The sequence below is a fragment of the Ursus americanus genome, chromosome 6, assembly GCF_024610735.1.
Source record: "Ursus americanus isolate L20-20 chromosome 6, mUrsAme1.1.p, whole genome shotgun sequence".
Classification (NCBI taxonomy): Eukaryota; Metazoa; Chordata; class Mammalia; order Carnivora; family Ursidae; genus Ursus; species Ursus americanus.
The window spans coordinates 8,164,311-8,188,816 of record NC_142132.1 but is presented as its reverse complement, the minus strand read 5'-3'; the positions used below and the strand labels follow the sequence as shown (position 1 = coordinate 8,188,816).

General features: G+C 49.9%; 1 protein-coding gene across 1 annotated transcript in view; it reads right to left on the bottom strand.

Annotated features, from left to right (window-relative positions):
* Positions 1–24,506, bottom strand: part of CPXM2 (carboxypeptidase X, M14 family member 2) — a 130,488-nt gene that overhangs the window by 94,089 nt on the left and 11,893 nt on the right. Inside the window, exon 3 of the mRNA XM_045809333.2 lies at positions 4,127–4,236. Coding sequence (XP_045665289.1) covers positions 4,127–4,236 — 110 coding nt within the window. The remainder of the gene's footprint in view (positions 1–4,126; positions 4,237–24,506) is intronic.

The window sequence follows — 24,506 nt, the reverse complement described above, 5'->3', positions numbered from 1 at the left end:
CTGCACTTGCCAAGCGAATCTGCAAGAGCAGAACCACAGCGCGCCAGCCGGCCCCCTCGTGACCCCTGCATCGCCGTACCTGCCCAGACACGCCTATTAAGCACACACCTGTGTGCAGATGCAGCGGAAACAAGTGTGGGAATATGCAGAAAAGCAAGATTCACATGGTCTGCAAGATCATTTGGTGAGGGGGACAGGTGCGTCGATCGGTGCGAAATCACGGTCGGAAAAGAGAGAGAGGTGTACGCGGTCGAATCATCCTGCCCCACACACCGCAGACACTCCCGTCTGCTGACTCCGGGGCAGTTTTGCGGAGTCCTTAGGGGCAGCCGCTCCAGGTTGAGAGTAACTGGGATTGGCGAACTGCCTCTCCTGGGGAATCTTAACCGAGCTGCTCTACCAATCTGTGTGTCCGTTTTCTCTAAGATAGAGGTAATAATAATAATAGTGCTTGTCTCCTGTCGTGGCATAAATGAAATACTGGGCAGAATGCGCTCGGCCTGGAGCCAAGTCCGCTCTCCCTCCGCATTTGAGGAAAGAGGGTACACCGAGCGCCTCGCCTTTGCTCTTCCACGGTCCAGCACGGTTCCCGGCACATAATGGGCACTTCTCAGGGCTGGGCGGAGTGCATGAATTCTGACGGGCGCCAGTACGGCATTTGGACATTGCTGAGGACCGTTCTCTTTCTTCACTCTGCTGGATCCTCCCATTCTGAGAAGGTGGCAGTGCTGGTGGCGGGGCCTCGATTCTCTGATGGAGACACCCAGCCTCCGACAAGGCAGCCTCTTGCCTACAGGCGCTCGGCTGGTCATCAGCGGAACCAGGACCCGCAGCCGAGCCTGCATGCCCTGGGCGCCCCACATGGACCACGGCCGAGCCTGGGGGGCGCTGGGGCGGGCGGCACAAGGCTGGGCCACCCCGCTCGCATCCTGAACGACAGCGTTTGAACAGTTTCTAATTCTGACACCTTGGTGTTTCTCACACATCAAACCCCATTCGCTTGACACACCTACAGAATAGTCCTAAGGGAGACGAGATGCTGTTTTTAAACCGCATTTCAAACAGTATGTGTGGGAAGATGTATTTTAGAGCACCTGTGGCGGTGAAAGCAGGCTTCACGGGACGCTGCTTCTGGAAGGTAAGAACCACAATAGGGGCCCCGACCTAGTCATTATTCCCCCGTGGGGGCTGTGCCAAGGCCCCTCACACAGCTGCAAGCAACACTCGACTCTGTGTGCTGAACACCCCCTCAGCCACGGGGCGGAGGCCCCCAACTCCCTGTTAAAGCAGCTAATTCACAGTGTAAGAGCAGGTGCAGAGATTTTGTTCAGAGGGCATTTGGGGAAATGATAGACCATTGAAGAAAAAACATAAATCCCATAAGGACAAACAGCACTAAAGTGGTTTTCAATGACTCTCCTACTTCCTCTTGCCCGAAGTCAGGAGGGTGGGTCTGTCCACACTTCCAGGCCAGGGCACTTGCCTCCTCCCTGGGCTGTGCCTCCCTTGGGTGAAGGATGAAGTAGGGATGACAAGGACCTAAGGACAGCCCAGCCAGCTGCTCCCTACTGGATGACTGTCCACCAAGGGGGCCTCCTGTGGGGCCCAGGAAAGGCGGGGCAGCGAACGCCCACCATCTTCCCTTCAGCCAGGTCCTCGCCTGACCCTCTCTGTGCATGTCCTGTGTGCCGGACGACGTTCTGGGCTGGGAGGAAGGGAGAGGAGGAGAGACCAAGCCCCTTCTAACCTGGGTCTTCTGCTCAAGGAGGGGCAGATGACACCCAAGGAAACAAGTCAGAGCATTTAGGGAGGAACAGTGTCCCACAAGAATTAAGACGGGCCAGTCACACAGGGCTGGCTGGGAGTCTCCAAGAGAACCTGGAAGCTACCGAAAGCTATAAGCAGAGACGTGAAATGACCCGGTAAATGTTTTAAAATTATAAACTACTTAATTTCACTGCTCAATAAATCCTCTAAGTTCTCAGGACTCCATCTTCTCTGGTGAGGCAGGGAAGGCCTGGAGCCATAAGACAATAATTCCAAGACCCCAGAATCTAGAAGTGTCAAGGCCAAGGTCTGACCTCCACACGCCTAGGACCCCTGCACTATGACCACTCCTCCCCATGCTCTGGGAGTAGAATTCCCAACTGGAGCAACACAACTCCCACCCCCTACCCCCACCAACAAATTCAGGACTAACAAAGCTTTCCAATTTTTGACTGAAAGCATGGATAAATGTGACACTTCCTCTTTAATAAAGGATAGCTTCATTTATAGAGAGAGCGTGCAAGGCATTAGCTGACAGCTCCTCTCACTGCTGCACGGAACAGGCCCACACCCACTGGGATTCGGCCCTGCTAGCCCCGACTTTACTTCCACGGAAGCCTGGACCGTGTTCACAGAACTGCAGGCACTCACGTTAGTACTGGTCACTCTTGTGAAACTTGGAGATGCCACCCTCTTGAAAAACACAATGTCCAGTTGTACACATCCAAATGTTTTTCATCAGCTGTTATTAAAAAACAATCCTACTTATATAAACCAAACTTTGGACTTCATTAAAGTTAGTTCTGGAAATGTTCTACCGGAATCCTGGCCTGCAAAGTGGTGCCGGTTGAGCGGCTTCAAAGTCTATGGGGTGCAGCTGAGTGTTGAGAGAGGAGGGAAGAGCCGACGCTGGGAGTCTGAGCCCGTGAGCTCCCGGGCAGGGGCCTCGTCCACCCTCGTCCAGTTCCCAGCACAGTGGCTGCCTGCAGCGTGCTTATGGGGACCGCCGAGGGCATGAGGTGTTGGCGCTGCCGCTCAGAAGCTGTTACCCTTCATGGCCCCACGTCTCAAGGATGAAGGACCACCTCCCCCCAGGAGGCTAGATGAGATGGCGCGCATGCAGAAGGGGTTTGGGACACACACGCGGAGTTATGGAGCAGCTGGGGAAAGACAGCTAAAATGCCAGAGACGCACCCAGGACAGCGCAGGACCCAAAGATGGAACGGCAGGAGCTCGAGCAGGAGGGAAAAGGCCTCATGGTTGCGCTGGTAGGATAAGGTCCCCTCCCCAGCAGAGATGCCAACACTAATCCTGGAACCCGGGAATGCTCGGGGCTACCTGGTAAAAGGAAATGAAGCTTGCAGATGTCAATAAGGTTGCTTAAGATGGGAGATGATCCCGGAGCATCCACTAGGGTCCAGTGTCATCATGAGCCTCCTTAAAAGTGGAAGAGGGAAGCAGAAGAAGGATCCAGAGGCTTAGAAGGAATGCAGGTACCTCTAGAATCTGGAAAAGGCAAAGACATGGACCCAACCCTCCAGCTCCAGAAGGAACACAGCCCTGCCCACACCTTGACTTAGCCCAATGGGGCTTCTGTCCTCCGGAACTAGAAGAGAATAGGTGTGTGTGGCCTACGTGCCTGCATTTATGATAAGTCGTCAGAGCAGTCCAAGAAATCGATCATCATGGGTGCTGCGGGACTCATGCTGCCTGGCAGGGTGGAGGGTAAGGGGTTGCAGGCAGGGGGACCTGCCTGAGGCAAGGCAAGAAGTCAAGAACCCCATGGTGTATAAATTGTGCGAGAAGGAGCTCACCCTCCTGGAGCAGGACCTTGACAGGAGTGGTGGCCAAGGTCACATGACCCTTGAGCCTCAGAGGAGGAGGCTAAGACACGAGGTACTGGGCCCCAGAGAGCCACTAAGGGTTTGACCTGTGGGGAGCCACAGAACAGCCTGGAAGAGGTATGTGTGGTGGGGAGAAGCCCTGGTTGGGGGGAAGAGGACAAAAGCCACTGGCTGCCGATACTTGCTGGAGTTCAGCGCCCTCCTCCTGCCCGGTCCAGACAGATCCCACAAAGGGCAAGAGCTCAAGAGGTGGAGGCCAGCCGACCTGGGACCACGTACCGGCAGCATCCTTTGTACTAAGGGCTCTTTGTAGAAGACACAGACCCTGAGTCCCATCTCAGGGCTCCCTCTCAAAGATGAGGATCTGAGGCATCGCCCTTCCTGGTGGGAAAGGTGGAGCTAATGCATTTGAAATGCCGCGTGGGTTATCCGACCTAAGCTCAATGAACCACGGGCTGCGTCTCCTGCCAGAGAAACTAGCAATGCAATCAGAATCCTTCCTGCGCAGCCGGTACCTGGATGTTGAGTCTCCCTCGATGGGCCCCGAGGCCATAGCGCTTCGAAGTAGACGCGTGAAGCTGGAAGTCTGTGATTTTTAAGGTTTCCAGACCGAGAGGTGGGCAACCTAGAAAGGACAACGCTTGTTAAAAACAAAGACAGATGTTCAAAGGCAAGTTTCTGGCTTTCTAAATCTGGCCTCCCGCTTTCCCATTGGACCCTGAACCCCTGTCCCCCACCCCTCGGGCATGTCCAGTGCATCCAGACATATGCGGTCAACTCAACCGTCAACAGTGTGCAACTGCCTCTCTCGTCGGCATTTCCTCTCTGGCTGTTGTGCTCTGATATTCCTTCTCTCTGTCGCTGTCCATGCTACTGTCTGAGGCTGTTTCCAATTAAGGATCCTTCCACAGTGTGACTCAGCCAGGGAGCGCTATTGGTTAGAAATTTCGGAGCGATCCCGTGGTTGAGCTCTGCAAATTAATCAGAACTTGTTGATTTTGCTTCAGCAACTCTGGCCTTTGTATTATGCATGCTAATGAGCAAGACAATATAAATAGAAGAAAATCTATTGTTTTCCATTCTTGGCAAAACTGGTAGTTTTGAGAACAGCTACCAGCTACAGTTTGGTCCAAGCTGCCCCTGGAATAAGAAGCTGGCACTTGGGCAGGCCCCTGGCAAGCCTCCCTGTCCAGACCAGTGTCCCTGTGGGTAAGAGCTTTAACAGCAGCTCTGGGGCCGGATCCCAGGCCTCCTGACTCCCAGGCTGCTGTTCTCACCACCCTCCCCGCCTTGGGGCTGGAAGTCTCCAAACGATGCTATCTGTCTCCTCAAATCTGACCCTGGTAAAAGAAAACACAAACTCTGGAGGAGAAGCAAAATCTGTGTCTACTAGAAGTGTGAGAAATCCCTCATGTAAGAGGCACATTTAAAAAGCTGTGCAGCTCACTGCTGAGATGGGCATGCCCCCGGGGAACCTGAGGAGACGGGGGAATCTGTCCATCCATGACAAACCCCTGCAGGAAGAAAAGCCCTTAGGATGCTGGGGGAGCTGCAGACAGGAGCCAGCACCAGTGCTCTGTGGGCCACTGGGGAAGAAAGTCAGTCTGGGGCCGGGGGGTGCGCTTCTCCCTGTGCCCCTCCCCCCACTCGTGCTCTCTCCCCCCCCACTCAAATAAATAAAATCTTTAAAAAAAGACAGAAAGAAAAGAGAAGAGAAGAGAAGAGAAGAGAAGAGAAGAAAAGAAAAGAAAAGAAAAGAAAAGAAAAGAAAAGAAAAGAAAAGAAAAGAAAAGAAAAGAAAAAGAAAGTAAGTAAGTCGGCCCGGGGAATGCTGTCAGAGAGACTCAGACCCGCCAGGCCCCAGACACCATTCAGTCCTCCCCTTGAGTCCTCAGAGAGGAAGCCGAGGCCCCAAGACTGGAGGTGAGCCTTCCCAGGCATCCCTGCCCTGCCGGCAGCAGAGCTGGATCTCGGATCCTAGCCTCCAGATTCTCGGCTCCGGGCTTTCAAACACTGCCACGCTCCTTCCCTGGCCCTGCCCGCGTCAGCCACGTGGCTGCCTGGGTTGGTACACATGCATCAGCCATCCGTGCTGGGGAGGCAGAGGTATTGGTCCCCAGCGTGGTGAGGAGCACCAAGAGGGGGGTAACAGTGCCACTGCCACCCACCTGATGCTGCAGGAGACCCCAGGAGGCTTCGGGGGGCCCCATGAGCAATGGCGCTCCAGCTGGATTCTGCCAGAGGGGGCCGTGCCTCCGGTGGGGGGCCGTGGGAGCAGGAACCAGGCATTGAACGGGGGCAGAGGGTGTGGTCCAGCGGGCACCAGAGAATGAATGGGGAGGGCATGCAGCCAGAGCAGGGCATGTGGCCAGCAGGGATCCATGCAGCAAGCATCCCTAACCACCCAAGGCTGATCTCACAGAGGGCACTCTAGTTATCGTAAGCCCTTTCCCCCACTAGGCTCTACCCTGAGCACTTTCCAGGCCTGGAGGACACAGGGGTCTGACATACATGGGTGGCATTTCCTTGTGCTAAAAGAGTAATTCTCCATCATGCCTACTGGAAATTGACCAAGTGTCTGATGACTGAGCGAAGATATTTCTTACATGCGTATTCAGAAATCCATGCTGCCTGCCTCCACCAGCCATGCCTAGTCATGGAACCTGTTCATGCTGACCCAGCAGCAGCCACACCTGCCCCTCCGCAGCTCAGCCCCTGGGCCCAGGCTGTCAGAGAGCAGGAGCCCGAGCCCCCACACGGTCCCACTGTGGCCTCAGGACGGACAGCACCTCCTCTCCATGCCACTCGCCTCTCTGAGCCATTTCCCTCCAGCCTCTCAGGCCCCAGTGGTCACTGGTGGGCACCTGAGGCCATGGTCCAGATTCAGGGCAGGGACTGAGGGTCAGGATCACTTCCTATACTCTCTGGGAGGTTAGATTCCAGAATGTCCTTCAACTTGCCACTCAGCCTCGGCTGGAGATGCTGCCCACTGTCCCCAGTTCTTACCCACTCTCCTCCTTGTCACCTAGTCCCAGCCCGCCCTGCTTCAGAGACATCAACATCCACATCTCCTGGGCCCTGACACCAAACTGGCTGGTCAGTGGTTCTGCATCTCAATTCTGCCAGGAATGCCAGCTTTGGTTTCAGACCCTGACGGGGAACAGGGCGCTGGTCTCTCCCTCCCATGTCCCGGGGCTCCGTTCAGAAGCCCAGTGTTCTCACATAAGCAGGCATCAGAAATGCAAAGAGAATTCACTGCCATTTCAGTGAAACTCTTGCACAGCTGTTCCAAACATGTCCACATCCCCTGGCCCCACCTTCTTAGCAGAAAACACAGCAGGTGGTGAATTCCGGGGACTTCACCGAGGTAACACCTACCACTTCTCATCTACATTGTCAGATAGGCAAACTGACAGATGAACGACACGAACACCTATTATTTGCTCGTTAAATAAGGAAGAATAATTGCTATCCAAAGCATTTCTTCCAGGAAAAGAGAACATCTCATATGCACATGAATATCTGAATTCAAAAAGGAACAACCCGGGGACGCCACGGTGGCTCAGTCGGTGAAGCGTCCGCTCTCGGCTCAGGTCATGATCCCAGCGTCCTGGGATCAAGCCCCACATCGGCCTCCCTGCTCAGCGGGGACCCTGCTTCTCCCTTTCCCTCTGCCCTGCCCCCTCCCCCTCTCATGCTGGCTCTCTCACACATACACGCTCTGTCTCTCTCTCTCAAATAAATGAATAAAATCTTTAAAAAAAAAAAGGAACTACCCAGATAAAATTGCATATTCATCAAAACCACTCACATTGGTAAGTTGAAGCTCCACACATCCTCCCACCGGATACACAAGGGGTGAAAAGAAAGTGCCCATAAGTGGGGTGCTTACTGATTGCACATCTAATACCAACCCAAAAGCTCAACGCCTGCCCTCTCGAGGGGCTCGACCATCACGTACACCATGCAAATGTGGGGTCCCACACCGCCAGCACCGCCGTCAACTGCCCATCGGACAATGTCCGCTCTTGCCCACTCTTGAGATGATGTGACAGCACAGGCCAGAAGAGCCACTCCTTCGGTCCGCAGCACAGCTGACGACGCCTTTGGTGAGGAGCCCAGATAAACACACACACACACTCGGCCTGCACACAAACGCCCTCTTCCCTGAATCCTAATAAGGATTTTTTTTTTCCTTATCAGAAGACACCATCTTCAGAGAATTTGGTTTTGTTTGTCGTCCATGCCCTTACTAAAGACACTAGAGACAGACCCACACTGAGTAAGGCCATGGCAAAGTCACCGAGGCGCGGAGGTCGGTGAGGCATCTCTGGTTGTTAGAAACCAACAATGGTCAACTTAAAGCAGGAATCGGGATCAGTGGGAGCATGGCAGGAAGCTCCCAGAAGGGGCCAAGGCAGGAGCATGGGTCAGGTGCAGAGTGGAGCCCCAAGAGCTCTCATCACCCAGGCAGCAGAAACCAGGAACCGTGTGCCACCAGAGGACCAGACAGGTCCCGATAGCACTTCTGGCCACCTCTCCCCTCCCAAGGGTCTGCACCCAGCAGACCCCAGAGAGGACCTGGCCCCTGCATCACCAGTCTGCCCACCAAAGTCAGGTACTGTTGGAAGAAGCCCGATGCCGGTCTGTGGTTCCCAACTGCGCGTGCAATGGGAGGGGCGTCTGGAGCTGCCTGTGCAGCCCTGCAGGCCCCCCCACCCCCACACCACCCTGCCTCGCCCTGTACCTCCCTGTACCGCCCTGCACCGCCCTGCACCGCCCTGCACGCTGTGGTGCTATGGGTTCTCCTGCCACCTGCCCCCATCGCCCAGCCCCACATCCCCCTCCCCTCCACCCATCCCCTTCTGGATTTTGCATTCTGCACTCTGGTTGCTGTCCCCAGGCATGGCAGCTCTCCTTCTTTGGTGGCCTCCTCTCCGTCCCCCCGAGTCCACTCCCTCTTGGCTACTCGCGCCCCGTGGTTGCCAGAACATGCCCGTCTTAGTCCGCTCGGGCCGCTGTAACGGAACCCCGAGGGCAGGTGGCTTATGCACAGAGGTTTATGGCTCACGCGTCTGCAGGCTGGAACACCCATGATGAAGGCCCCAGCACAGCTTCTACTGCACCTGGTAGAAGAGGCAAGGGGCCCCTCTAGGGCTCTTACTAGAACACTAATCCTGCCAGCGAGGGCTCTGTCCTCCGGACAGAAGCCAAAGCCCCTGCCTCCTCAGACCATCACCTTCGGGGCCAGGATTTCAGCAGAGGAATTCTGGGGGTGCGGGGACACAAACATTCGGGCCAGGCCATGATACTTCCCTGTTTCTCCCCTTCCTTCTTCCTGGTTCTTGGAGCCTTTTCCTCCCCGGCAGCTCAGAGCTGTCCCCCTCCGGCTCCTAGACAATCGTCCTTCCCTTCCCCCTGAAAAATCCGCATAGGCCCACGGCTTCATCCCTGCAATGACAGATGCCAGCTCCGCCAGCAGGAGGCAAGTCACACGTTTGACGTTTCAACTCAGGACCCCTCCCGTGAGTGTCTCTGGAGACCAGACCATTCCACAACCTTCCATACGTGAGGCCTGCTTGGCAGCAGAAGCCCGGCCAGCTGTGGGTGTGAATATCTCCCCTGATGTGTCCCCACCGTCTTCCACAGCCCACTGCTGGAGCAGCTCTCCGAGGCTGCAGTGACTTTCTCCTCCTGCTCAGCACGCTGTCCCCGCACACTCAGATGGCAGAAGCCTGGGCAGGGTCACGGAGACACAGCGCTAGTGCCGTCTTCACCCGCGAAATTCCCCTCTGCCCCCCTCCCACACTGGACGTTCTCCTTCCTTGGAGTTCCTCCACTCCTTTCCTGCCACGACGTGTCTGCTCCACATGGGCTTGGCTTCGATCCCCACGGCCATCCGCGCCATGGAGCTCAGCACACATTCCGCACATCCCCACACGCAGGGCGCGGTGCACGATGCCCACTGGGCTGGGCCGAAACTAAACGCTACACCAGCAGGGAGTTCCCTGCCTTCCCAGAATCACATTTACAACTTTTTTTTTTAATTAATACAATGTTTACACATAAAGTAGTTCAGCACAAACTCTCTATCCCACATGACTTGATGCAAGGATCGACGAGGCAAAAATCCCGGGTCAAAACCACATTATTCTGGACAAAAAGTTCCTAGGCCTATCTTAATGGTTTATGCTAAAAGTCTGACACAGGAGTCTCCACATTTAGAAAAATGAAGGGTTTTCCTATACTGAAGGACGGGACAATGAAGGACGGGACAAATACCTTTTGATTTAGAGATTCCAAATTAATTCAAAATACAGAATATAACAATGTCCATATTAAATCCTTAACTCTGATGAATTTCAGTATATTTCCACCTGATGCATTTTCCCCTCTGCTTTCTACCCTTGTGACATCACCCTCAAGACTTTGGGCAGGGCTAGTCAACGTCCACCATGAGCAAAATGAACGGCCCCTCCACCTGGGGTTCGCCCGCAAAGTGGAACAATACTGCATTGGAAATAAAACTGCAGAGGACAATTAAGGAACCACTGCCAAGTGCACTTAGCCACTCGTGAGATAGGTGCAGGTAGGAAATCGAAAACATACAGAATAGTCTGGAAGCCTCAGACCTACGTGGGCGAGGCATGTGTCCCATGTTGCTGAAACACTAAAAGCACCTCGGGTCCCCCACCCTGCAGCATCCCACAGAGGGGCACGGGGACCACTCCTCCCCCCAGCTGCACCCCAAGCTATCAAAGATCGAAGAGTCACACAAAGAAAAGGAGCCGGAAATGGCAGGCTGACCACATCTGGCCACCAGCTCCACGACCTCAGGCCAAAGCTCCTGACCGCCTCCCACTCCTTGAGGTGACAGCTGCAGAATTTCAGTGACTCAGCTGGTCCCTGGTTTTGGACACAACAGGGGACTGCTGCTAACATTATAACCCCAGGGGCAGAAAGCAGCCAAACAAAATCCACAGAATGAATCAGCCTCTGCATCTTCAAAACCAGAACTTGGGGAGGGCAGAGAGGGTAGAAAGGAGACAAACACACCAGCCCAGCTCCAGCCCCGGGCTTATCCGACTACTGGAGAGGATCAAGACACTGATAATCAGACCAACACGAGACTTGTCATTGGCGACCTGTGCACCCCAGGGCTCAGGAAGAGCAAATGAGAATCTAGAATCCACTACCAGTCAACAGCCCAGGTGACTAAGGGCATTTTCAGAGCTGTAATACTTAGAAAATGTATCCTTTCTGACCAGACCCAGAGACTCTCACTGAAAAGAACTTCTGGAATAAGGAGCAGAGACACACAGACACACAGACACACACAGCAGATGGGAAGAGAAGAGTACTCCATGCAGCAATTTCCCCTAAAAGAAGCCCAGAGAACTCTGCAAACAAAGCCCTCCAGCGGTGCAAGGTTAGAACAAGAAGTGCGAATTCCTTCGGTTTTAAATTCTCAGAGAAACATCCCGCCCTGCCGAGAAACTGTCCACCCCAATACTCTCCGCCCCAACACCGCTAGGGAGGGCTCCTCCGCATCCTTCGGGACACTTCACGGAGGGGCCAGGAGTGCTGCCCCAGTGAGCAAGGAAACAGAGAAGAAACAAGTGCTTCGAAGCTCACTTAAAGGTCCACAATCAGAAAGTCAAGATGCCAGAAGCCAGAACTGAAATCAGCTTGTATTACAGCCAAGCCTGTAACGTCCACGGAGGAGCTCACCGCCAGGCTCACGGAGTGCTGGGAATCCGCGGGAAGGCTCAGCAACCCCCCCCCCCCCCACCTCCGGGCTCAGCCCCAGCACTGAAGCCGCGGCCAGGGACTCCGTAGGGACCCCACCGCAGCCACAGAGCCCCCCGCAGCGCTGCTCCCTGCCCCTCCTACAGAACAAACCCACAAAAAACCCTGTATCAGCAAATCAAGTTTTTGTTGTTTCTAAAAGGAAAAAGATTAATGCTCGGAAGCAGCTGCGGGAGGAGAACATGAAAATGGGTGTGACAAAGACGACTTCGGGAAGGTATTAAAGATGGGAGACATGTCCTAACCCAGAGGACAGAGGGTGACAGTCACCAAAGATGGCTCCACTGGGCTCCTCAAGGCAGCATGACTCTACGAGAAGGCCCTGTGGGGAGCGGGCACCATCCGCCAGGCCTGCGCCCTGCTCTACCTCCCCCCTCTGACAAGCACACACGCGCGCGCATGCGCGCTTCATTCGGTCTGTCCCATGCTTAAATTCTGTGCTGTGGCCACGTCACAAAACAGCTGTGAGGACCAAGCACGAGGCACTGGTCCCCCAGGGGAGGCCTCAGTGGCCCAGAGTTACAGGGTGACGTCCGAAAGTTAGAATTCTGGGTCTGCAGCACCAACCTCAACACCCCACCCCCAAAACCCCAGTCCGTCTGGGGGCAGTGGTCATGACGGACAAGTCACGAAAATGATTTTAAAAGACGAATGATCTGGGGAGCGATGGGACTAACGTGTGGGCAAACACCATGAGCCCGAGGCTCTGCAGACATTTCGTGATTTCATCTTCCTAAGGACCGTGAGAGAAGGGTGTCATCATCCCCGTTTTCCAAGTACACAAACTAAGACTGGAGGCGTCTTACGCGGTTAAACAGCGAAGCACACAGGCTGAAATTTGAAGATCGCGTGGGACGTATAACCTCGGTTGGTATGTCACCTGCTTGACTTCAAAATGCAAGAGGGTAAAGCAAATGCGAGTTTCGTGCTGGTGTCTGGGGTCACACCAGAGAAAGGCAGTGGAGCCAGGACAGGCGTCACCAGCTGGCCGAGGGGAGCTCGAGTCCCAGGCCATCAGGCCTGCTGTGATCGTCTGCTGGAAGCAGAGCAAAGAATTCCCCAAGACCTCCAGAGTGCTGGCGGGGACAAGCGCACAGCCGCGCTGCCACCATAAATCGAACAGCTCGGACGTCTGACATTCTACCCTTCACCTTTCTCAACCTGGCATTCCCTTTGACGGATCAGAGTGTGGAGGCAGCTTCCTGCTGTCTCAGACATGCCCAGCTTCCCAGAGAGGCACACCCCCCCACCCCCAGGCTCTTGGGAAAAGGAGTTACTGTCAGCCTTATCCAGCCACCCTTGGGAAGGACCTCCCTGACCGCAGGACTCCCTCCCACAGCGTCCTCACCCTGACCCGACATCAGAATCCGAATCCCCTGGGGAGCTTTAAAAAACTGCTGTTCAGAGCCCTCCCCAGAGGCTCTGATGGACAGGGCTGCAGAGGGGCCCCGGTCTCTGAGGCTCCCAGGTGCTCTTCTGAGACCCTCAGAATCTGGCTGGTGTCTCTTCCCTTGAACCTACACAGGCTCAGAGCCCCCCTTGCGCAGGCCCTATGGATCACACAGGAAATCCGCAGGGAGCCGTGTCCGTGGGCTGAAGCCTCATGCCCGGACTGCACCCACAGCACCTGCGTCACAGAGCCTCTGACGTCTATCAGTGGCTGCTCACTTGAAAAGCCACCAAGACTGACACCCACCCCTCTCATCCTACCCCCCCCGCAGGGCTAACAAAGGTACAAAGCACACTGTTGACTTCACAGGGCAGCAACCATGAGCGTCCATCACTGAATCCCCAAAGTCGTCAATATTTCCCAAGGAAATGAATGAACGCGTCTTATGATCCAACAGAACTGATAATTAGCCTGCATGCTGTGGAAAACTAGTTATTCTGTTCTTTCTATATCGCTTATCAGGCCAAAAGAGGAGGAATTATTGTTCCAAAATAGCACTTCTCAAACCTCAACCACCTGCTATTATCTTTGTGAATTTTTCCATATCCAAGTACCACCTGCACTCTTATTTCGTATTTTTATTTAAATCAAGAATTTTAATGGAAATAAATGAGTGCAAAAGGAAGTCTTTTTCTAGAAGACAACATAAGAAAATGTCTTTATGATCTTGCAGTAGGCAGAAAAAATTTAAACATACAACAAAAAGCACTAAAGGCAAATACTGATGATTTGTCTGTATTAAATTTAAGAACATCTGTTATTCAAAAGACAGTGTTACTAGAGTTCAAAGGTGAATCAGGAAGCGCGAGAAAATATTGCCGTGTGTACATCTGACAAAGGACTCGCATCCACAGTATTTTTAAGAAAGACAAACAAAAGGAAAAAAGTCCAATAAATCAATAAGAGAAGCAATGAGCAAAAGATCTGAGCAGGCATTCATGAAAGAAGATAATCTGATGGTGAATGAGCATTAGTCATTTGTCTTCAGGAAAATTCCAATGAAAACCACGAGATGCTAGGACACACACACTGACAGGAATACGATTAAAAAGACACATATCAAATACTGGCAGGAGGCAAAGCAACAATACTGCTAGAGAAGTGTTAACGGGGACCACCGATCTGGAAAACTCTCTAGGAATTTACTAAAGATATAAACGTGCAGGTCCTGTGACACAGCAATTCTACCGAGGTGCAGATACCCAACAGAAACACACTCGCACATACACCAAAAGACTTATATGCACGAATTATCCCATACGCATTTGTGATAGCCGAACACTGAAGACAACCCAAATGCCCATTAATATGGGAATGAATAAGTAAATTGTGGTACAGCCATGCCACAGAATACTATAAATCCTTGAATATACATGAACCATAACTATACACAATAACCTGGAGAAATCTCATAACCACGCTATTAAGTGACAGCCATCAGACACAGCGTACAGTTCCATGGATATGAAGTTCAAACACAGGCAAAAGTAATCTCTGAGGGTGATCACCCTTGAGAGAGAACAGGGTTAGTGACTAACCGGGGTGGGAGGGGGGCCTCATTGGTCTGGTCATCGATTTCTTATCTAAAGGACAGCGAAGATAGTGCATTAACATTACATGTGAGTGGTTCATATGACAATCCAATGTGTTATGCTCTTAAGATTTCTAGAGTTTTCTGTGTGTGTGTTATACTTCAATAATAATAATAATAGTAGCAATAGTAGTAGTAACAATAGTAATAATAAAAAAACTGCCTTTCCTGACTATCTACCTCATACACCAACTAAGTCTATTTGTCCAATGTGGAAAGAGGAAAAGATAATTATTACGCTGAGTGAAAAAAGCCAATCTCAAAGTTATATACCATATGGTTTACTTCATCTAACATTTTTGAAAACACAAAATTATAGAGAAGGAGAGCAGCTTAGAGGTTGTGAGGAGTTAGGGACTGCGGGAGGGGGGATGTGGCTAGAAAGGGATGTCACAAGGAAGCCCCGCGGTGAAGGGACAGCCCTGTATCTCCCTGTGACAGTATGCCCACGAAATGGCAGATGTGGTACAAGCACGCAGAACTAATGCACACACACACACACGGATAACGGATGGGATCTGAACATGCTCTCTAAGTCTTGTTACTGTACCACAGTTATGCAAAATGGCAGCACCGGAAGAGGCAGGGTGAAGGGTGTGTGGGACCCATTTGTTTGCAACTTCTAATGGATCTCTAATTATTTCAAAATAAAGGGTTTTTTTTGGTTTTTTTTTTAAGATCCCTTAAAAAAAAAAAAACTTTCTCACAACGTGTTCCAGGTGATTTAATGTATCTCATAAAATCACCAGCTGTACAGAAGTGTCACAGACTTCGGGGACTTCCAGTTTAAACCTTTGCAACATCCCCCAAACACAAACATAAAAACCTACAAGACTCTCAAAAGGAAAGATTCGCAACAATGCTTCAACCTAGTGCCAGATGGGCAAGAATATTCCCCACAGCTGAGTCCGATGGAGGCAGCTGGGGAAAAAATGGAGATGACCAGAGGAGGGACAGAAAACCTTCAACCCTTTTGCGTGCCTCCATTTTGAAGTCCAGGGTCTGCAGCAACAAGAAAATTGAAAATGGGACACCATCGCTAAAGCTCAGATCTGGCCTTCTGAGGTGGCCATGTGCTCATCTGTCCTCCCCACCCCCCATCAGCTTTCCAGAACTGTTTGGATCAGAAACTCTCAGAAAACAACTGGACAGGAAGGAGGGACAATTGTCACACAGAAGGACAATGTGGGGCAAAGACAAGAACACTGATGACAGCATAGGAAGGTAATTACGGTTCCCCCACATATCCCATCAGAAAAGAGGATCTAAGAACTGCAGCCAGGGAAGCAAACAGCACCCCAGGGAGGCAAAAATATGTAGAAGATAAAGAGCTGCTTGAAACTGAAAACTGTACTGGGCGGTTGCATGGCGACCCAGTCAACATCTGTAGATCTGAGAAAGGGCTGCAACTGCCCCCCAGTGGAGAAAATCTGGCTGCATTTTGCCTTGTTGAAAGATGAGTAACGAATAAACACTGATATGCCATCTATGAAGGACAAAATTCCACAAAAAAGAACCTGAGATATAACACCCAAAAGACTCCAAGCAATAATGTACCTTTGAAAGTGATTTCATGTAATAACAAGGAAAATATTTTCCCTAGAAATTGTTCATCCAATGTATAGACAAAATATTTAAAATAAGGCGGGGGGGGGGGCGCCTGGGTGGTTCGGTTGGTTAGGGGTGCAACTCTTAATTTTGGCTCAGGTCATAGTCTTGGGGTCTTAGGATCAAGCCCCATGTCAGGTTCTACATTCATCAGGGAGTCTGCTTGAGATTCTCTCCCTCTCCCTCTGCCCCTCTTCTCTCTCTCTCGTGCTCTCCCTCCCTTTCTCTAAAATAAATAAACAAATCTTTAAAAGAAAATAAGGCCAAATATTAAAAAAATAAAACTACAAACCCCAAAACAGAATTAAAACGTATGGAAAGACCCATAATTTTTAACCTGGGATCTTTGCAAATGAAGTAAAGAAAAATAAGTAAAAAGTATAAGAAATGGAAAGAAAAAACAAAATTGTCATTATTTAACATGTATTATAATTTTGTACCCAAATCCAAGTAAATATATAAATAATTGTTTAATAAGAGTTTAGCAATGTTGCTGGATATAAATCAGCATAGAAAAAATCAACCGTCCTCCCATATACTAGCAATAAAGAGTTAGAAAATTGAAATTAAAAGCATCATAAACTAGCAAATATCTAAGAATAAATCTAGTAAAGACAGGCAAGATCCATTTATGGGGAGACATTTAAAAAGATTTAACAGGTGGGGAGATATACCATGTTCATGGATTAGAAGCCTTAATGCTGTAAATATGTTAATTCTCCCCAAGTTGATTTATGGAATCTATGAGACTGTCATCAAAACTCCACAAGTTTTTGGAAAGGTATTTGAAGGTATTTGAAGAACCTGACTGGCTGGTGTAAATATATGTGTGTGCACACATACACGTGCACACAATGAGTCAAGAATAACCACAACTTTTGAAGAAGAACTAGGTCCTGCTCTACTGGATATCATGATGTGTTATAATGTTATAGTAGTTAAGACAGCAAGGTATTTCGTGTATGGGTAGAAAAATGAATTAACAATAAAGAACAGCAAGCCTGAAAACAAAGTCATACATACAGGGACTCTTAATCCCCAGCAGACAGAGGCAGCACTGCAAAACAGCGGGGACGCAATTAAGGAAAAAATAAAATTGAAACAAAATCCATTCCAGGTGTCTGAAGACCTAACTGTGGAAAATAAAAAAGGAAAGAGAGCTTTAGAAGACAATATAAAATATCTTTATGACTTAGGAGTAAGAAGGGATTTCTTACACAAGTCACAACTAGTAGCAACCAAAAAAAAAAAGTGATATATTTGGCTACATTATAATTAAGAACTTCTGTTCATTAGGACCCCACAGAATGAAAAGCAAAAAACAGAGAACATATTTGCCACCAACATTAGAAAACCAAAATCCAAACTCAGAATGGATAAATCTATAAGGAAAGAAATAGAACAGAAATGTCACCAGAAAAGATATTCAAATGACAAATAAATCTATGAGAAGATGCTGAACCTCATTAATAATGAGGAAATGCAAATTAAATCACAGGGAGTCACCACGATACACCAGCCAGACTGGCAAACACTGATGTCTGATCATACAACAGTTATTCAGAACGTGAAGCCTGGAGCCTACGAAATGCCCACAGGAAGTCAGAATGGCGTGCCCCCCCCAAGGAGAAAAATGACTGAGCATGTGTTCAACAGTGAAGCTAAACCCACCCACTCCACATCTAAATGTATATATACATGGAGACACTTAAGCCCATGGGTGTTAGGATGTATGCACAGGAGTTTGCAAGGTGGTGCTTTGCATAAAATACAAAAACCGGAAATAAGTCAAACATCCATCGGCACTGAAATGGATAAAAAAAATTGTTGTGTAGTCCGATGATGGAATCCTATCCAGTGATGAAAATGAAGGAACTACACAAATATATAACGTTAACAGGAAATTATAAGGTGTGTAGGACTGAATATACACAGCAGAATTCCATTTATATAAATTTCAAAATCAGGCCAAACTAACTTATTTAGAGATACCAACGTAAGTGGTAAAGCTCTGAAGAAAATCTTTTAAAATTGGGTAGAGTTCGCCTCTAGAGTGGAAGGGATAAAGACGTGATAGAGAAGATTGACAAGGCTCTTGACTCAGGTGATGGTGACACAGGGACTGGCTTTACAAATATTTGTTAGAAGAACATATGTAACATTATGTAACTTTTCTATGTCCGCCTTATTTCAAATAAAAGTAGGAAATATTCTACGTGAAGCAGTAAGAGTGAAATATTACACAGAAAATCACATCAGTGATGTGCTAACAAATTTGTAAAGATTTCAGAATGCATACTGAAAGGACAAAAAAAAAAAACCAATAGTAACCTTTTTTTTTTTGTTAGTGAGGAGGGTACTATAAAAAGAGACAAAAAAAATCCCTTATAAAACGTAAAATACTTTTACCAGATGATCCAGTAATTGTGCTCCCCAGTATCTGCCCAAGTGAGTTGAAAACGTGGCCACACAAAAACCTGCCTGTGAATATTTATAGCAGCTTTATTCATAATTGTCAAAAGTTGGAAGCAACCAAGATGTCCTTGCACACAGGAGTGGATAAACAAATGTATGCAGACAATGGAATATTATTCAGTGATAAAAAGAAATGAGCTGTCAAGCCATGAAAAGGCATGGAGGAACTTTGAGTGCATATGACTAAGCGAAAGAAATGAGAAAGCTAGATGCTGTGTGATTCCAACCGTATGAGATTGTGGAAAAGGCAAACCTCTGAAGACAGTAAAAAGATCAGCGGTTGTCAGAAGAGCAGGGAAGGGAAACAGAAATAAGTAGGCAGAGCACCGGGGATTTCTAGGGCAGTGAAACTATTCTGGATGGTACTGTAATGGTAGCTGTGTGTCATTACACGTTTGTCAAAACCCTCGGAACATACGACAAAAAGAGTGAACTTTCATGTAAACCAAGGACTTCAGTTAACGAAGAACGTATCAAAATTCCCATCACTTGTAACAAAGTATCACACGAATGGAAGCTATTATAATAAGGGAGCCCAGAGGAGGAGCAGAGATATAGGGGAACTCCCTGTATTCTGCCTTTATTTTTTCAAAATCCAAAATCTAAAACTTCTCTAAGATAAATAAATAAACTAGCTGACAAACTAACAAAACATAAGTACATAAATTGCAAAAAGGAATACATCAACAGAGTGGTGATGTCTTCAAAATAAACCTTAACAAAATTAACTAAAAGAATAAAAAATCTGGGGCGCCTGGGTGGCACAGCGGTTAAGCGTCTGCCTTCGGCTCAGGGCGTGATCCCGGCGTTCTGGGATCGAGCCCCACATCAGGCTCCTCTGCTGGGAGCCTGCTTCTTCCTCTCCCACTCCCCCTGCTTGTGTTCCCTCTCTCGCTGGCTGTCTCTCTCTCTCTCTCTGTCAAATAAATAAATAAAAATCTTTAAAAAAAAAAAAAGAATAAAAAATCTGATAGATCAAGAACCATGAAAGAAAGTAGATGTACCAAAGAACTTCTTCAATGGAAAATGCCTAGTTCCAATGAATTTACGGTCTCGTTCTTTCAGACTTTCCAGGAATAGATCATTCTGCGTTCCTGCACTATTACAGGCCTTTAAAAAATGAGTCAAGTGCCCAAACGAATGACCGATACGAAGTTCCCACAATGCAACGCGTTGGCCAAGTCACTGTTGTGAGTGCTTTACTCAAGTGATCTTATTAAATACTTATCCCAATCTTACGGGTATGTCCATTTATAACCCCCGTTTTGTATTTGAGAAAATTGAGGCACAAAGAGGTTAAATAACACACTCAAGACCACACAGCTAGTCAACAGTGGCCTGGGCTTTGAGCTCCACTCAGTGCTGTTCCAGACTTCTTAACTCCCCTACACTGCGATGTATAAACAGAGGGTCCCTTGTCCCTCACATATAGGGAGCTCTTTTAAAACAACACACACACACAAGGAGAAAATGGGCAAAAGAATGTAAAAGTTGGGGCGCCTGGGTGGCACAGCAGTTAAGCGTCTGCCTTCGGCTCAGGGCGTGATCCCGGCGTTGTGGGATCGAGCCCCACATCAGGCTCCTCCGCTATGAGCCTGCTTCTTCCTCTCCCACTCCCCCTGCTTGTGTTCCATCTCTCGCTAGCTGTCTCTATCTCTGTCGAATCAATAAATAAAATCTTAAAAAAAAAAAAAAGAATGTAAAAGTTGGCATAAACCTTTCGAGAGAGCAGTGATGACTCTTTGCAGTTCCTCCTCCAGGAAGCATGAACTCAAGGAACGAGCGAGCACACAGACAGAGACAGAAGGAGGGGTGCAGAAATGCTCACAGCCTGGGAAGAACAGTTACGACTCCATCACAAAATGGAAAACATTTCACATCATGTCATAAAAGAGCATTTAATGACATAAGAACGTAACAGTAGCACATTGAGAATAGAAGGTTACAAAACCAGACGAGTACGGTTTTGTAGAAAGTGCGTGTGTCATCTACACACATACCTGTAATTTTGTTCCTGATGCATGAGCGTGCACACGTGTATGTGTGCGCACACACACACACACGGAGTGACAAGAGTGGAGAGCCAGACTCCAAGTGCTGACTATGGTTATCCCTGGAAGATGAGACTGTGCGTTGTTATAGTCCCCTCTTTGTTTTTATATGTGTTCCACATTTTCTACAAGGTGCCTCCATTACTTTCATAGTCAAAACGCTTCGAAAGCCAGGAAAGAAATCCATTTTAGAACAGCTTCCACTCTGAGTTAAGTTTCTAATTTTTTTTTAAGTTTTAGGGTATGATGTGGCGAATTCGGTTTCCTGCTAAATCAGCCCTGAGTCAGTGACGTAGAAGTAAAGAAGAGGATCTCATCACAGGAAGGCTGAGAGGATGGAAAGAAGACAGGCAGATTGTCACGTGAACAAAGTCCCAAGAACAAGCAGCACGTGTGCTGACCTTTGCTGCATGGACTCAAAGGAGCTGCAGCTAGAATTTCTACTTTGTAAATGGACTCATGTGACCTTGGTCAACCAGAGCCACACCTGGGGTCAGCTGGGTGACAGACATGAGCGGAGCTCCCAAGCACATCAGAGCTCTGGCCCCCGACCCCTTGTCTGGGAGGAATTTCTATGCCGGCAAGTCCACCGTGGCCCGGATTCCAAACGAAAGCTTCTGCAGCCTGTGGCCCCAGGCTCGCCACACTGCCCACACGGCATTAACAGAACTCAGTTTACACTCGCGGGCAGCAGTGAGCCCAGGACCCCTCATCGAACCCAGCAAAGGCCCTGCCACAAAACCATTGGAAGAACAAAATAAATCTCTCCCCATTGCAAAGGAAGGCCAGAAAATCCTCACAAGACACATTTCATGTTAGAGACTGAAGAATAACTTTCTAGGCATGTTTGAGACACAGTGGAAAGTGGGGGAGATAGCCAGGTGTGGAGGAGCCCTTGGTGTCCCAACTGTCCACATGCATCAGGCTTCCCAAATAAGGTGTGTCTGAGAGGGCTGTGACCCTGTCCCAGTTCTGGCCCCTCGCCTCCCCTCGATACCCCTGGAGCAGATGCGGCCGTGTAGCATAGCGTCTGCCAGGTCAGCCAGGACGCACTCCCCTGCCCTTGCCAGCTGTGCCAGATGTCTGGGGGAGACCAGAGCTGAGCCCCCCAGAGGCGCCTGGCCATGCAACACCGGGGAAAGGCTCACAACAAGGGCTTGGATGAAAAACCAAACTGTTTCTGCTACAATGAAAAACTGTCAAGTGTCTCTCTCTTACACACACACACACACACACACACACTCAGTAGATCAATCCCCAGGCATGATACCTGGCTGAGGCCTCAAATCCCACCCAGCCCAGGCATGAGGGAGCTCTTGTTCACCAACGTGCATCGTTTTGGGAAAACCATTCTACTTTCATGATGGCGGGAAGTCACGTCCCTTTCCTACAGATCCAAGAGCATTTCCTGTGGAGGCTAGCCCTGCTGTTCTGGGTCATGAAGAATCCACTGGAACATACGTGGAATACCTGCCCTAGAGCCCAGAACACTGGTGACAGCACAGGGCAGGTGCTCAGTAAACGAGTCTGCCATTCTTGTCGAGGGCTATTCCAAGGCTGCGGGTGTCCTGAGAAGAATCAGAGGAGACCAACTTTTGAGTACTCATATCCTCACAGAGGAGAAGAGCTGCCTGTAGGAATCACGAGGACGTGAGACAGGAAGGGCTGGGGACCCTGAGGAGGGTTTGCAGGGAAATAAGAGAGGTGATCAAGGCAGTCTTCCTGGAGGCAGCATTTGCAGAAAAGTCAAGTTCCATGGCAGGGGCTGGCGAGCCTCAGCCCCTGTGATGGCCAGATCCAGGCCACCACCTGTGTCTGTCTGTATGGCCCAAGACGTAAGAATAGTTTGGTATTTTTTTAATGGTTACATTTTAAATGGTTATTTAAGTAACAACATAATATCCTCAATTTTGCTTCTTGGCCAATAAACCATATATTTACAATCTGATCCTTTAAAAATGTCTGCCAACTTCTCTGAGGCACAAAAAAAAAAAAAAAAAAAAAAAAACCCCAAATAAAAACCATCGCTAACGCTCGCTGAGAGCTTGCTGTGGGCTGCGGGTGCTGTACCCTTCGGACACTATTGAATCTTCAAAATAATCCTATATAGGGATCTCTTCCCCACTCTTGCAGGGGAGGAAACTGAGTCACCGAGAAGTTAGGAGCTTGCCCAGAGACGCACAGGCAGTGAGAGTACAGCCTGATCCAAAGCTGTCCTCTCAATCACCAGCTTAGATGCTTTCCCGTTCCCTTTGGAGAAAACACGTGAGCCATGGGTTTCGGCACAGGACATGGTGTGAGAAACAAGCCTGTCTGGCTGGGGGGGAAAAGGAGGCAGAGGCCAGAGGAGAAGCAAATAGGAACAAGCAAATCCTCTGAAGCCCTCAGCTCAGGATGGGCAACCCTGGCACTCCTCCTTACTCCACGGGACGCGGCGAGGCACACAGACCGGCCCAAAGTCCAGGGCCTCTCACCTTTCATGAAGGGACCTGAAAAGTCACACGGCAAAGGGCTGGGCCCAAGGGGAGGTGAAGAACTGCAGCAATAATTCAACCAGCTGGGCCAATTATTTTAGGACGATATCCAAGATGCATTCTGGATTCTTGCCCGAGCCGACGCTGCTCCCCAGCCCATGTGCGTGTTCTCTCCCTCGAAGCGAAAGTTCCTACGGGGAGAGTCCGCATCTGACGCAAACTCGCGATGCCATCCGCTCACATGACGGGGGGGGGGGGGTGTTTAATATCTGCACCACCCACTACCTTGAAAACGAAGCGGGTCACATCTCCTCCATCTGCCACCTTGCACACGACACAGGTGACGTCCGTTCCACCTGCTACCTTGCGCATGACGTAGGTGGCTGAACCCGCCACCCGACCCCTTCATTCTGCCACCTCTCCAGCAAGGCCCCCAGGGAGACCCGCGCAGAGAGAGAGAGGAGGCTGAGCACAGGGCCCTGAGAGTGCCCGGCTATATATCTGAGGCCGCGTCCCACCCAGCACCACCCCCCAGGCGCCCCCGCCTGACCCCAGGCCAGTGTTCCTAACTGCCGTGGCTACCTGCTTCCACGCACGCCACCTCCCTGGCCACAGTCCTCTCTCTCCCTTCCATAGTGCATATCACAGCCCCCACAGCGTCTCTGCCCTCCCGGCTCATGCCCAGTTCCTCAATTTTGTTTTAACGGAAGAGCAGTATAAACAAGTTTCGTAGACCAGAATCACTTGTCGTGCACCCAGTGAATCAGAGCCACAGTGGCTGCCCTGGAGACCAGAGACCCCAGCCCATTCAGACAGAGCTCTGAGGCTAAGGCCAGGGGAGCAATTGTGCCTGGGCTAGCATGTAAATGTGTGTGTGTGTGTGTGTAGAGAAATGGGCCTTGAAAACTCTCTTTGAAAATGCCTCCCCAGATTTTAATAACTTCCAATTCTGGTAATGAATAACTAAAATAATTCAAACCAACCCTTGTGCTGAGGCTAAAAAAAAACAAGACCTAGACAAGATATTTTTTAAATGTTTAAAGTACTTAAAAATTAACAAGTAAGGGAGCCTGAGGCCCAAGCAGGAGGGAGCAAGAGCCCAGAGAGGGGAGGCCAGCACTGGGAGCTGCCTTGCCCTGGGGCATCTGAGATCCTGAAGGAACAGCTGGTGGGATCAGCCTGCTGGGACAAGGGAACAGAAGTCATGCCCAAGGCCCACCCGAGCTGGGAGTCGTATTACCACCCATCTCCTTGAGACCCCAAAGGTCACCAGGGCTCACCAGGGTGAACAAGCAGCGGCACAGCCCCGCATCACACATGTCCTCAACACAACCCCCTGGCAGCGCTGGGTCCTCCCGGGGGCCGTGGGTACCCTACAGGCCCGCCTGCTTTAAGATGGAATAGAACGCTCATTTGTTAAGTGACTGCAGAAGGTCC